This window comes from Lepidochelys olivacea, assembly GCF_965140295.1.
Source record: "Lepidochelys olivacea isolate rLepOli2 genome assembly, chromosome: 7".
NCBI lineage: Eukaryota > Metazoa > Chordata > Testudines > Cheloniidae > Lepidochelys > Lepidochelys olivacea.
Genome location: NC_140417.1, coordinates 29,737,176 through 29,752,104, shown reverse-complemented (window position 1 = coordinate 29,752,104; position 14,929 = coordinate 29,737,176). Strand labels below are relative to the sequence as shown.

Below are 14,929 nucleotides of genomic sequence, written 5' to 3'. Positions count from 1 at the left end.
AAGAATCAAGTGGGTTCTAGTCACCCTCCAACTCTAGGGACAGGGTCAGTTTGGGAAATTAAAAATAAATTTTGATGTGGGAAAAAACGCAGATGCCTGTATACATAATAGCTGTGTCAACTATCTAACCTAAAAGGGGCAGGCAGGCCAGGGTATGCCACTAAACCAGGGGGAGCACTCAACACAGAAAGCCATAAAAGCAATTTTTTGTAAAAGGTGATCTGTAAGATCCCCCAACTCCAGCTGGCACTTATGCCTGCCCGAGAAAAACAAAACCGCAGCCTAATCTCATGTTAAACTTCCTCAGTTTTTTAAAATCCCAGCACAATTTTTCAAAGGAGGGGGGTTTAGCCCTCAGTAGTTCACCCTCATTGCTCACTGAAACAACGGTATTTGGAGTTTGCATGGTGGGGTGACAGAAAGGGCTTTCTTTTCTCGGAATTATAAGGTTAACAATAGAGCAAATACCACAGTAACGATTATGGTGCAAGACAATCTGGTCTCCCTGTGGACTGGGTTAGTTTTTAATTTCATACAACTTCCTGCAGTGTTTGCACCAAATCAGCACCTATTCCTGAAACAGAGATACCAGTGTTTCTTTTAATTTGGAAATCTCAATATGGAACAGGTCAAATGGCAAAGATTGGCTCAAGTGGGGAATTTTTAAGGACAGAAAGCAAGTATGAAAAAGACATAAGGGTGTGTGTGTCGTGGTGGGTTAGTTTTTTATATTTTATTTTAAAAGTATCAGTAATGTCACCAAGTGACTTTTTGCTTTTGGGGTTGCAACATCTAGTTGCAAAACAAAACTCTGATTTGTAACCAGTGCAGAAATAGTTAATGGCTTTTTTTTTTTGCTTAACTTTATCTCAAGTGAAATTTGAGTCTGTGTGTTATCAATATATTAAAATATACATGACACCTGAATGGTAGGTTTTAAAATCAGTGATGCAGCAAAATCCCCCACTAAAAATAATGGCATGAACCAGGGTTCTTTTAACTTTTTTGATTCTTTTATATTGTTAATTGTGTCAAAACTATTGGTTTATTTTATAGCAGTCAGAATATAGCCAATTGAAAAGCAACAACATGAACTGAGGACATATCTAGACAACAGGATGATTTAAATAAAATGTTATTTAAGCCCATATTTTGAGAAAATGGTGTTTTCAAGCAAACTAGACTGTTCTAAGTAACAACAGATTTACTTTGCACATGCTTCACTCCAATTTACAATTGATAATACTTCCCCAACAAGCAACAGACTATAACACATTACTGGAAGTCACTAAATGGCACTAATGCAGATGGTTTTGCTACCTCTGTTTACCTGAATGTGTAAGAATCAGAACTTGGAGAAATGCTTATTGTCAGCTGTGTGATACAGCTCTTTTTAGATGCTGAGAAGTATGGTTCTACCTTGGTGTGTGTATGTTTCTTGCTCTCTCTCAACTACATCACTCTTGGGCACAGCTGCTTCTTATAGATTATACCCATAGAGGTGGACATAATATTATCCGGCTCTCAAAAAAATAAACCCCACACATGCAGGCTGTATCTTGTAAAGTTGTGACAGATTCATGTTAATGTTTCGAGGACTTCTCTACTGCTTAGTGCATCCTGCCAGAAAATGATCAAATGAACAGGTTTATTAATTATGGCTGCACTCCAGCCATTGCCTCTTTCTCCATGTATAGGAGGTTGACTGTCAAACTATTTTTCAGCAACCTTTTTGTGATTCTCCAGCTGTACCTCGAAAGACATCATCTTCATCAATAATCCTCAAATGTTTTCAGCAGATCATTAGCACTCTTGCATCTCTCAGCATCTTCTGAGTGTGATGTCACAACCAGCACCCCTGCCAGGGTGTTCAGAACCGTGCCGTGGAGTGGAGCATGTGATTCTAGTTTCAGTGAAGCCATGGACTGTCATCCTCTGTGCTCACTTAGTGCATGAAGTTCAAGGCAAAACCTGGCCAAATCTGAAATCCTTGTCCAAATACTGACCAACAGCTTGAATAGTTCTGTCATGAGGAAAGATAGAGCAGTATTCAAGGTCGGCTGGGTATTTCATTAAATCTGTCTGAGGACAAGGCAGGTATTCCAACTGATGCACACGTGAGGAATCTTGCCAGGCTCAAGACATAGCAAGGCACTGCTGGGGCTTTATCAGGTAAGCCACCCAGTGAACTGTAAACAGACGCCAACCGTTCCAAATAAGAGGTGGAGGACCCCATAATTTATCGTTCCAGTGTCAATTTCAGAGCTGGATTCGCAGCTGAGGTTGAATTATGTCACTATTTTCTCCCTCACCTCCTGAGATGGTCAACTCCATGCTGATAGAATGAGCCATTTTCAAATCACTAGATACTTGCTGGACCAGATGTCCTATTCTGTTGGCTAATGTATTGTCAGCAAAGCTGGCTACATCCATTAGCGCCAGTTACTCATTTGGAAGGAAGTTCTAATGCAGGCTCGTTTTTACCGTATCCTGATGACTCCTGGATACACATTGTTCATCAGTGATCAGTGTGAGATGCTAAAACAGAAGGCACTGTGTAACTATAGGGAGTCTTTTTAATTGCAATAGCATTTCCTGATACCAGCATTTGCAACACACCTTGAAATACTTTTGGTTGGCGTGGATCATATATTTTATACTAAAGTTGTCTTGGGAGGTGTAGGAATATCAGATGCTGGTGTCCTGGTGCAAATGGCACAAACACCAGAACCTTGTGTTTCATTCATTCGGTTAAGAAGTGTGAGAGTGTGTGTGTGAGAATCAGAAGAGTCTTTGCAGAATATTTTGGAGTTGTGTCTCCTAGCTCATTGACAATGTTTCCGAAAAAGCTAGGTTCTCTGGGATGAGAAAGAAGAAGTAGAGCTGTGTCTTTACTTTCTAGCTGATTCTTATACACTATACCATGACAAGTGGCACAGAATCACACGGCTAATCCTATTCTGAATGGACTTTACATAATTCACAGTGTTTCCCTATTGGTTTCATTTTATGTATCTTTCTGCTTTTTGTTCTCGACATTTTGTTTATTAAGCTAGCCTGGGCTTAACCATGCTAGATAAACAAACACATAGTTCTCACAATGAATGGCTCCACCAAATGCATTGAAAAATTGCATCTAAAGTCACATGTGATACAAATAACTTCCCTGGCAAAGAAAGAAGTGAATTATGCTAAACCAAATTAAGGCCACTTCAATTCCGAACGAGAATGTCCACACAGGGGTTTAATGCAGTTTAACTAATTCACTTTGAGTTCACACCTTTAATTGGATCAGATTAATTTTTGAGTGGCCCATGCAGACAAGCCCTGAATGAAGTTTTCAGACATGCTAAAAAGCATTTTATAAATAAAACATTATTGAGAGGGAAGGAGGTGAGCAAGTCATTTTTCTTTCTTCCTCCCTTGATAATCCTTTCCCATCACATACACTGTCCTTATCTTACTTTAACCACATTCATAACTATGCAAACAATGCATAATTATATATTAGGAAACAGTCTCAACACAGATGACATGTCTATATGATATATAAAGCTACCTGACATGCAGTAGCTGAAGTGAACATAGGACAAACCTTAAGAAACCACATGGCCAATGCAACCAAGCTATAGAAAATAGAGTGAAAAAACAGATGCAGGCTTCCATCCAAAGTCCACCCATTCTGCTGGAACATGTCATGACCTGGTTCTCTCAAATGGAGAAATGGAAGTTCCTCCTCTCTCCACCTTCCCCACCACTCAACTACAATCCACTCAAAATGCTACAGCTAAACAGATCTTCCTTCCCTGGTGTGTCGACTCTGCCAGCATCTCTCCGCTCTAATCTCTTCAATCCCTTCCTGTCTAGCTACAGCTCAAGGCTATGTACAGCTCCGCTCCTGCCACATCTCAGCCTTTTCTTCCACATACCCCCCACTTTGCGTACTACGCCTTCCAAACTCTTTTGACCTTAATAAACCTCTGGTCTCTCCAGTGGTGTGGGAACTATGGGTGCTACCACACTCCCTGGCTTGAAGTAGTAATACAAACACAAAATACATGGTCTCCATCATCAGTACCCCCTGTCCCAGAATCCCTAGGTCTCTCCCGTGGCTTTTTCACACTCCCCCTTACATCCGGAAGAACAGTCACACTCCTGAGCACCAGATCCTTCCTTAGGATACTACTCTTCTGGCTAGCCTTTTACTGTCATCCTCCTCCTTCTCCACTGCTATCCTCTCCTGTGCCCAGTATACTCCTAAACAGTAATTTACCAAATACGTCAACACACAAAACAACAGTAAAACAACAAAATGGAGACATGTGGCGGTAAGTAGGAAACAGTTGTCTTTTTTTCTGCTCCACCTCTTTTGCCTGTCTTTTCTTACCAGGCTAGGTCTAATGTGCCAGTCACACCTAGTGTGTGATAAATTGGTGTATATATCCTATTTTCTAGAGATTAGGTCTGGTCAGTTCTCACAGTGCAGCACAAGAAGATTTTTACTTCAACCAAACTTGGTGGGGCGAGTATGATCTTGGTCATATCTACAATACTACTAACAGTAATAATCTAGGATCACCACCACCAAACAGAATATGGCTAGTGCTGGTGGCTAAGAGAAGTAGAACTGGGATGTCACTTCACGCACAGACTTCTCTTTCCTCCCGTCATCGGACAAGAGGTCAAAATACCAAGGGGTATGAAACAATTGAGAACTGGCATCAGATGATCCTGTCAATGCCCACTTACTTGGCATCTAGACAAGCGAGATGTAGGGAAAGCCAGTCTGACAGACGGCGGAAGATAGTGAGTAGTGGATTCTGCTCAAGCACAAAATTTCATCATAGTTCCATTGTTCTTCCAAGCCAACCAATATGGAACACAGCAAAACAAGTGCTGACAATCTCCCTTCCTTGTCCTTGCCCCTACGCCTACTTCAAAGTTCTTGCTTCCTAGACAGTCAACTAGCTAAAATAAAGCTCACACAGATGTATAAAGTTTTGGTAACGGACAGGCTTTAAGACATCACATGCCGGTGACAGAAAAGAGGATGTGCCTTTTATAGAGCAATCACATCACCGACTCAAACATTTTTTTCTGCTCACAGCTTTCCTTTATGGTTATTTCTTTTATAAGCATTTAGAGCTCATGTAGTAGCAGGAAGGAAAGCCCCTAGTTAGTGAATCCCTTGGTTCCCTGTCATCTTCAGGTGATATGTTTATCCAAAGAACATTCAATGCACTTTATACATAAGGCAGTTTTTATATCACTTGCCGCATTCCTGTGTTTTTGTGGTGCCCACAACTACCTACAAGAGTTGGTTATTTCAGTCCTTGTCCAGCATGGATTAGCAGTTGTGAAAATTTTATTAGGTGGTTTGACATCAATACCTACAAATTATCTCCCTTTACATTTCTACATATACTGTTGGATGATCAGTTTTCATGCATATTTCCTATCTGAAAGGGAATAAGTCACATGAAAGCTCAGATGAAGACATTCGACCGGTGTTTGAGTGTTCCATAACACTACTGAAAATTGGAAGGTATTTTTTAAAAAAAGGTAAAGGGTAGTGACTATATTTCATACTCAGACTGCTAGGCAACATGGTGTGGTTCACTGTAGGAATTCTCATTTCAATAGGAACAAAACAGAAAGCTGTTCCTTTTTCCCCTTGGAAGGGAAAGTTAAAGTCCTCCTTTGCGAGCCCAGTCTCATGTATTGCCTACTATGCTTCCAACTATGGACAGGGGGAAATTAAGAATGAGAAAAACACGATACGTCTGTATGAAATTGGTCAAGCACATCCACCAACATTTCAAAGAGCTGTTAGTTGCCTTCCCCTTAAAAAAGCAGCTCTCACTTTAAAAAGTTACCTGTAATATCTTGTACTCACACAGCAAACAATTTGCCTATGGCAATAAAAGGACCTTAAGGGAAACAGAAATGTTCTTTCAGAAAAAATACACAAAGTTTGCTGACCATGTTATAGGCTGAGGGAGAAGCAGATCGTATGTTCATACTGAGCTCTAGGTTCATGTGTGCAACTCCTATTAATATTAATGGAGGTTCTGAGTAGAAAACAGGCACAATGAAGATGTACAGATTTGGATGGAAGGGACTTTCCAGCTCATCTAGTCTATCCTCTGCCAATGCAAGTTTGTCCCAATGTTACATCACGATTGCTTTGCCCAGTTAAAAAAACAAACAAACAAAACAAAAAACCAAAAACCTAGACTGCCTCTGGTGGTAGATGCTGCCACAGATGTTTTTAGAACCTAAAAACGGCCCTACTGGGTCAGACCAATAGCCCATCTAGCCCAGTATCCTGTCTCTGACTGTGGCAAGTGCCAGATGCTTCAGAGGGAATGAACAGGCAATTATCAAGAGATCCACCCTGTTGTCCAGTCCCAGCATCAGGTGGTCAGAGGGTTAGGGACACCCCTGTAATGGGGTTGCACCTCTGACCATCTTGGCTAATGGCCAGTAATGGACCTGTCCTCAATAAACGTATCTAATTCTTTTTTCAACCCAGTTATATTTTTGGCCTTCACAACATCCCCTTCAACGAGTTCCATAGGTTGACTGTGCATTGTGTGAAGTACTTCCTTTTGCTTGTTTTAAACCTGCTGCCTATCAAGTTCATTGTGTGACCCCTGGATCTTGTGCTATGTGAAGGAGAAAACACCACTTCCTTATTAATTTTGTCCACACTATTCATGATTTTATAGACCTCTATCCTATCCTCCCCTTAGTCATCTCTTTTCCAAGCAGAACAGTCCCAGTTTTTTTAATCTCTCCTCATATGGAAGTTGTTTCATATCCTTAATCATTTTTGTTTAGCTCAGGTGTCCTTCTGTTTACTTTTTCGGTTTCTAATATATCTTTTTTGAGATGAGATGGCCAGAACTGCACGCAGTATTCAAGGTGTGGGCGTACCATGGTTTTATATTGTAGCATTATATTTTCTCTTATCTGTTTCCTATTGTTTCCTAACATTCTGTTAGTGTTTTGGACTGCCGCTGCACATTAAACAGATGTTTTCAGAGAACTATCCACAATGACTCCAAGATCTCTTTCTTGAGTGGTAACAGCTAATTTAGACCTCATCATTTTTATGTATAGTTGGGATCGATGTTTTCCAATGTGCATTACTTTGCATTTATCAACATTGAATTTCATCTGCCATTTTGTTGCCCAATCACCCAGTTTTGTGAGATCCTTTTGTAGCTCTTCAGTCTGATATCTTGAGTAATTTTGTATCATCTGCAAACTTTGCCACCTCACTGTTCATTTACATCTTTTTCAAGATCATTTATGAATATGTTGAACAGTGCTGGTCCCAGTACAGATCCTTGGGGGGGCCGCTATATACCTCTCTTCAATGTGAAAACTGACCATTTACTCCTCCTCTTTGTTTCCTACTTTTAAACAGTTATGGATCTATTAGAGGACCTTCCCCCTTATTCTAGGACTGCTTAGTTTACTAAATAGTCTTTGTTGAGGAGCCTTGTCAAAGGCTTTCTGAAAGTCCAGGTACACTATATCCACTGTATCACCGTTGTCCATGTGTTTGTTGACCCCCTAAGAGAATTTTAATAGATTGTTAAGACAAGATTTCCCTTTACAAATGCTGTTTTGACTCTTCCGACTAATCGTATTCATCTGTGTCTCTTATAATTCTGTTCTTCACTATAGTTTCAACCAATTTGTCTGGTAATGAAGTTATGTTTACTGGCCTGTAATTGCCAGAATCCCCTCAGGAACCTTTTTTAAAAAATTGGTGTCACATGAGCTATCCTCCAGTCATCTGGTACTGAGGCTGATTTAAGTGATAGGTTACATACCACAGCTAGTAGTTCTGCAATTTCATATTTGAGTTCTTTAGAACTCTTGGGTGAATACCAGCTGGTCCTGGTGACTTATTACTGTTTATCAATTTATTCCCAAACCTCCTCTACAGACACTTCAATCTGGGACCATTCCTCAGATCTGTCACCTAAAAAGAATAGCTCAGGTGTGGGAGTCTCACTGATGTCCTCTGCATTGAAGACTGATGCACAGAATTCATCTACCTTCTCCGCAATGGCCAGGTCTTCCTTGAGTGCTCCTTTAGTACCTCGATTGTCCAGTGGCCCCACTGATTTTTGGAAGGGTTTCTGCTTCTGATGTACTTAATTTTTTTATGGTTAGTTTTGGAGTCTTTTGCTAGTTGCTCGTCAAATTCTTTTTTGGCCTGCCTAACTGCACTTTTATACTTGACTTGCCAGAGTTTATGCTCCTTTCTATTTTCCTTTGTAGGATTTGACTTCCAATTTTTAAAAGATGTATTTTTGCTTCCAACAGCCTCTTTTACTCTGTTTAGCCATGCTGGCTTTTTTTTTTGGAGGGGGGGTCCTCTTTTTTTTTTCTGTAAGAGATTTGATACAGAGTTATATATTTTAAAGCCAGAAGGGGCCATTGGATCATCTAGTCAATCTCCTGTATACCACAGGCTAGGGAATTTCACCCATTTATCCATGCATTGAGCCAAATGACTTGTGTTTGACTAAAGCAAGAAAGGCATTCAGTCTTGAATGGAGGACATCAAGAGATGGGGAATCCACATCCTTTCCCTTGGGAGTTTGTTCCAATGGTTAATAACCCTCTCTCTTCAAAACATGAGCCTCCTTCTAATAAGAATTTATCTGGATTGAACTCCCCGCCCGCAGTTCTTGTTATACTTCTCTGCTAGGTTAAAGATCCATTTAGCACTTTATATTTTCTCCCTGTGAAGGTACTTAGCCACTGTAATCAAGTCAACTCTCAATCTTCTTTTTGGCAAGCTAAACAGATTGAGTTTTTAAATCTTTCCTATAAGACATTTTCTCCACCAGCCCTCATAATTTTTTGGCTCTTTTCTGCATTCTCTCCAATTTCCCAGCATCTTTTTAAAAATACTGACAGCAGGACTGGACACACTATTCCAGTACTGGACTCCCCAGTGCCATACACAGAAGTGTAATCAGCTTCCTGCTCCCACTTACTACTGTGACATCAGTGGACTCCAATGTAAATCAGAACGATCAAAAGATGCTCTAGTTAATGACAGTGTCCCAGGGCTGCCTGTGGCCTGCTCTGCAGGTGCAACATCCAAAAATCCCTGTTGTGCTGTGGGGAGTTGCCACCTGCCCTGGTCCTGCCTCCAGCGTGGGCCTGGCCAGGCTGAGCACATAGGGCTGCTCGCACTGGGGAAATCTCCCTGGTCAACAGCAGTGGGGCTTTTACAGCTCCTGTAGGTCAGTACAGCGGCATACGGGGCCCCGGGTGTTTGGATTTTAACCTTTCCTTGTAAGTCATTTCTTCGAAAAACTCCACCATCTCTGTTTCTTCCTTGGACAATAACCTTACTTTAGGATGAAATATATCCCCAAACACTCTGCAGACTATATGTGGAATATTTCCCTCCATCTCTCCCCCACCAATATTCTGCCACACCCCAGATGGAATATGGGAGCTCTTAAGCAGTGCACACATCACCGAACAGCTTAGGATAGGCAATAAAGACAACTGCTCAATGGCCATTTTAAAGCGAGTTAGGCAAAACACACTATCATTACCCAAACTGGAGCTTGAGCAGGACACCTGGACTGACAGCTCTAACTTGTGCCGAAGTCTCAGCAAAGGCAGCTTTCCAACTGCAAAACCCCTGTCGTGGAGTAGAACGGGCAGAATGACAACTACTGGATCCCCCAAATCACTTCCTGAAGCACCTTTGGGGGGATCTTCCATCCAAGAACTGACCAAGCAAAAGTACGGGTCGCTTGCAATAACTGACAGGATCTACAGACAGACATGGGTATTGTTGTGAAACAATGTGCTCATTTATTATGTATCTGGGCAGCAAAACTGCATCAGCATTTTGTAGAGAGGGGGTAGGACCCTCCCCCCTTCTTGTTAAGCTCTGGCCACTCAACAGAAAAATTATGTTTTAAACAGTTTCACTGTGCTGTACGTTTGTTTTCCCCATCAAATCTGCCGTCATGTTGCAGTGACACACATTTTCACTTTGTGCCAGGAAGGGAAGTCAGCAAACTCCTAAGCATGTGTTTGGACAGCACCTAGCTCAATGGGGGTGAATCTCCCACCACGACTGCAATGCACAGGTTTTTAAAAATAGGGTTTTTCTAGGGTTTATTTATTGTTTGTTTGCTTGGAGTTTTGTTTCTGTTAAAAAAAGTAACGTTTCTCCATGAACATTTAGTTCTTTCGATTGGAAAAGATCACTGTACAATTGCCACAGTGTTTTTTTCCTCCCTCATCTTTATTGCTATTTTATTTCTTCTAGACTCAATTTTCAGCCTCCTGAAAAATGAAACCAGGCAAAAAACAACTGGGCAGGGAGTCATTAAGTCCAGACGAAGACACTGTAGGCCAGGAAGAATTGTGGGGTGTATGTGAGCTGTAACTGGGATTCATTGTTTGTCTCTCTCCTTCATTTTTGTGCCTGCAGGGATGTAGCATAAGCTCTTATTCTCAACACCATCAGCTGAGCCATGAAGTCAAGCGTGTGCGCGTGCACAGAGATGCACACACACCCCTCAGGCTATTCAGCTGTGCCACTGAACAGAGGATTAGCGGGTAGGAGATGCTAGTGCTTCCACGCCTCACTGTATTCGGGGTCATCTGAGTGACGATTTAAAAGTGTCTGTAGTATGGCACTGCTCAGCCAGCAAGGGCAAGCTAACTACCCACTCGACACCCATCTCCTCCTCAAGACAGAGTATTCGCAAAGCGTCTGGCAGAATGAGAGCTCGCAACATACCACCACCAAGCCACTAGTCCAGCAACCATTCTATATGAGGAAGATTAACATTAAAAAAGGAGAGGGATTTTAGCAAAAGTAAAACCTTGTTTAAGTCAAGCAATCTATGGATCACCAGCCAGTGTGTTGCTGTTTATCAACTATTAATTAGCAGTTCTTAATTTTAAAAATATATATTGGCCCATAGGTTACCAAAATTAACTCCAGAAGACCAAAAAACATAAGCTATTTTAGTACTTAGTGAAGTGAAATGGACATTGCAGTATATTTTAAATTTATGTCCTCCTCCTCATATGAGTTCTGCAATGGCTGTCAGATACATGGCAAAATGTATGTTCTTCAAGGAGCGCCACTTACTCCACACGTCTCATTCTGTGCCTGCATGGGATTAGCCTTTGGCTCCATGTCTTGCCTTTTTTGGTTCTGCTTTAGTTGGTTTAAAGAAGGTTTTGACTGTGCTGCGCCAACAGTTTTGCTTGTCCACTGATCCACCAGTTTGTGAAGATCATCTGTGAATGTTCCTTTCTTGTTGTTACTGTTGTTCGCTTGCACCTGGACCTGCAGAGCTGGTGGTGGTAGAGGCTCAGGACACATTACAAGACTGTTTGTAGACGATCCTAGAAAGTCACACACAAAGAAAAGGTCAGCCACGTCATCGTTAGCGCACCACTTTGCTGCTTGATTGACGTTGCTCCCGCACTATGGCTCAAAAGTTTGTTTTTTTGTCCTTTAATGTCCTCATCCCTTTCTAAAGAACATCTTTGCTTCAAAAAATGGTCCCTGTACTCACACTGATAGTTATGTTATTGTGCATCATCTATGCCACAGCAGTACCTTCCCCCAGATGAAGTTATTTAGTAGTGTTGATGTAACACCACTTATAAAAGCATCTCCACAGATCATTACCATTGGAATACAATTTGATGTAGCTACTATTAGCTTTTGTGAATCAGGATTTTACTAGATCAAAATGAAATGCATAGATGATATGCACTTTTGTTAATATTTATGCAAGTTCATCCAAGAAAAATAAGCTTAGAAAGTATAATGTAGGTTTCCAGGGTTAAGAGAGGACACTGTTGAGTTGGTGATGCCTCAAAGGCTACAGAAGCATTCACTCTCTCTTTCTCTCTCACACACAGTTATGGAAATATCTGTCCCATGTCTGTGCTGGAGCTCCACTTCCTGGCAATTTAGTACTATGCCAAAATTAGCACTGAACGTGAAGTGACGAAAGGTGCGGATTTCAATTTCCAGGGAAAACATTAAGTGAAACAGTTTTAACAAATGCACTTGGATATATTCAAAATATAATTTTAAGCAAAGACCATCTCTTCAAGCAAAAAGTTCAGCGAATTGGAGTGAAAGGATTTATTTATAAACATCAACACAGAGTCGTCTTTTTCTGCTAACATGAATTTTCCAGCCCATAAAGTGCATTGGGATTAACCTACTAATGTTCCTCTAGTCACATAAAATACCCGCACCCTCCTTTAAAGGATCATGCATTCACCCTCTGGTGCGGCTTCTATGTGACTCCTGCTCTCATTCTTTTGGGAAAGGGACCAGTGAGAAGCTATGTATTTTGAGGATAAAGCTCTTCAAATAGCGTTCCATATTTCATGCATCTCAACAGGAATGAGGTAGCATCAAGCTATAGGTTCAGCCAGCAGCAAAATGGCAGTTTTATAAAAACTGTACATAGAAGATTAGACACAAGCACTTTACTCCGTTCTCTCTCACATATCTCACACAGAAAATACCCCACAATTATCTTGCAGCATGCACGTGTCCCAAAGCGTCACGAGACATGCACTGTGACTCAAGAGATACCGGCTCACAATTCATATGCAGCCTAATTTAATGTCAGCAAAGGTACAACAGCTGCTTTTAAGTAAACAAACTATATTTTAGTCAAAAATAAATAAAACATCCCATGCTATGAAAGAAATACTGAGAAACAAAAATGGGATAGTTACGACTACTGTGATCTTTGCCTAGACATAGTCGTTTCAGGGTGGACCCTATAAGGTAGAACAATACAAAGACACACAGAGTTAGGCAAGGCTAAACACAAGTCTGATGGACAAGCTTCTGTACTTTAGGCAATCAAAAAGTAGTCATTATGCAAGGAGGAGCAGACAGAAAGTCAGCAGTTCAGGTGAGTAAAGGAAATCTAAATAACTGGGCAGCCCAAACCTACATTAATGTGCAACCATACAAAAGCTTTAAAGGACATAACTGTGTGCCAAGAACAAGATTCAATAAACTTGAAGATTTTTTAAAAAAATCACCTTGGCTTCCAAATAGGGCTTTTTTTGATTCCTACTCTATTTATGCAGGGAATGATGTTAATTCAGTTCATGACAGGATGCCAAAAATGATTTCAGTAGCAAGTAAAGCTAGTCTGGCTGCAAAGACTAACTGTAAAACAACCCCAAAAGTCTTGTTTTACTAGTCCAAAAAGATACATTGTTCTGCAGGTCTGAGGCCAGTTTTTTAACTGCTTCTGTAATAGGATTTGCGTCTAAATGCAAAATTCCAAATTAAAAAAAGCCACAAACTAGTTTCCCTTTCATGTCTTTTCAAGGTGCACAAACAGTCCAGCACAATAGCAGAGGTCTCATTTTTAACCATACTATGTATTTTTCAGTATTGCCTTATTGTTACATTCTCCATCATTATTTTTACAAGTTCAGCAGAATATATGCTCTTACGATGCCAGGCGTCCAGACCACTGTCTGAGCGTAAGGTCTTGCCAGGCAGGACCATCATTCCCTATAGGAGCATCAAATTTTCTGAAAGATATTTTGGACTTCGGTGAGAAGAAAGCCTAATGATGGTATCCCAGGGGGTGCATATCTGGGCAGGGGCAGGTAATAATCTGCTGTCTAGGCGCACTTCAACATATGAGCAAATCAGAGGGCACAGCAGAACCCAAGACAGTGTGGGTTCCCCTGCCTAGCAGCATGGCACCAACACACTATAGTACTATGGAAGAGAGCCAGGGTTAAGCTCAGGGGTCTTGGTTCCAAGTTTAATGGGGACTCTGAATGAGTCTCAGAAGCAGAGAGAAGGGAGACAATTCAGAACTAGAACGAGAGGAAAAAGAAAGAGACAAACTCTTTTGGCATGGGTGGCACAAGAGAAAAAGGGATCTGAAAGAGATTATTTTTATTTTCTACACACAGCTGAGTGATGCTGTTCACCCTGTAAACAAAGAGAAGGACATTTCTGAGGTAGTGTCATGCTTGATTTGTAAGTAAGGAAATCCCAGTATTTTAGTACTCAGCTCTTTACACTTAAAAGGCAGATACAAGCACACACAATAATAACTGAAACAGAGTTTGGGTTGCATTTAATTGATTTTTGTTCTTTTGCTCTTCAATACCTCCGACATACCTTACCCTGCCTTTCTCCACCCTACAGTCACAGCCCTTATTACAAATGTCTCAGTGGGACTAAAATTAGGTGGTCATTTTGCTAACTCTCTTGCAATACTGTAGAATGCAAATAAGAGCATTTGGCTCCATCAGCTAACACACACAGTGAAAAGACCTTTTGTATTAGTGCCTGGAAAATATAAAAGCAGGCAGCAGATTACTGCACACGCTCAGATCACTATGTTTAAAAACACCCTGCAAAACAAATACACAAACATATGCACCGTGTCAACTAGGGCCCCAAAGCTGTAAGCACTTCAGTATATGAGTGGCTAGGCAGGTGAGTAGGCTTACTGAGTTCAATGGTACCATTAGTGTGTAAAGTTACTCAGCCACGTAAGGGTCTATAAGAAAGGAGCCTATTAAACAAAAACATTAGGAAAGTGAATCACCAAAAATAGGGCTTACTTTTTCAAACAATACCTCTGCAGAACATTGCTTGGAAGACAGGAAACATTACCTTGACTGAGATAACCCCTGAAGCAGAGCAGTGAAAGAGTCTGAAATGTTTATTTTTAAAATGCCTTCAGGTAATAGCTACAGCTGTTGAACTTAAATTCAGGCACTTCATTTATAAAGGTAAACCCAATTTGCATTTATTTTGTTAATCACTTCTGAAACAAAGGAGTGTAGGAGATGGAAAGTGAGGAACAGGATGCAAGTAATTAAGATATGAAGTCTG

At 40.9% G+C, this 14,929-nt stretch overlaps 1 protein-coding gene across 3 annotated transcripts in view; it reads right to left on the bottom strand.

The window, feature by feature from the left end:
• Positions 1 to 14,929, bottom strand: part of WNK2 (WNK lysine deficient protein kinase 2) — a 186,157-nt gene that overhangs the window by 11,404 nt on the left and 159,824 nt on the right. The window contains exons 27-28 of one of the 3 annotated variants that reach the window (XM_084633207.1): positions 12,784 to 12,828; positions 11,162 to 11,421 (exon numbers count right to left, since the gene is read on the bottom strand). The exons of 1 other annotated variant lie outside the window; for it this stretch is intronic. In XM_084633207.1, coding sequence (XP_084489333.1) covers positions 11,162 to 11,421; positions 12,784 to 12,828 — 305 coding nt within the window. The remainder of the gene's footprint in view (positions 1 to 11,161; positions 11,422 to 12,783; positions 12,829 to 14,929) is intronic. One more of the 3 variants, XM_084633206.1, reaches the window with a different exon arrangement.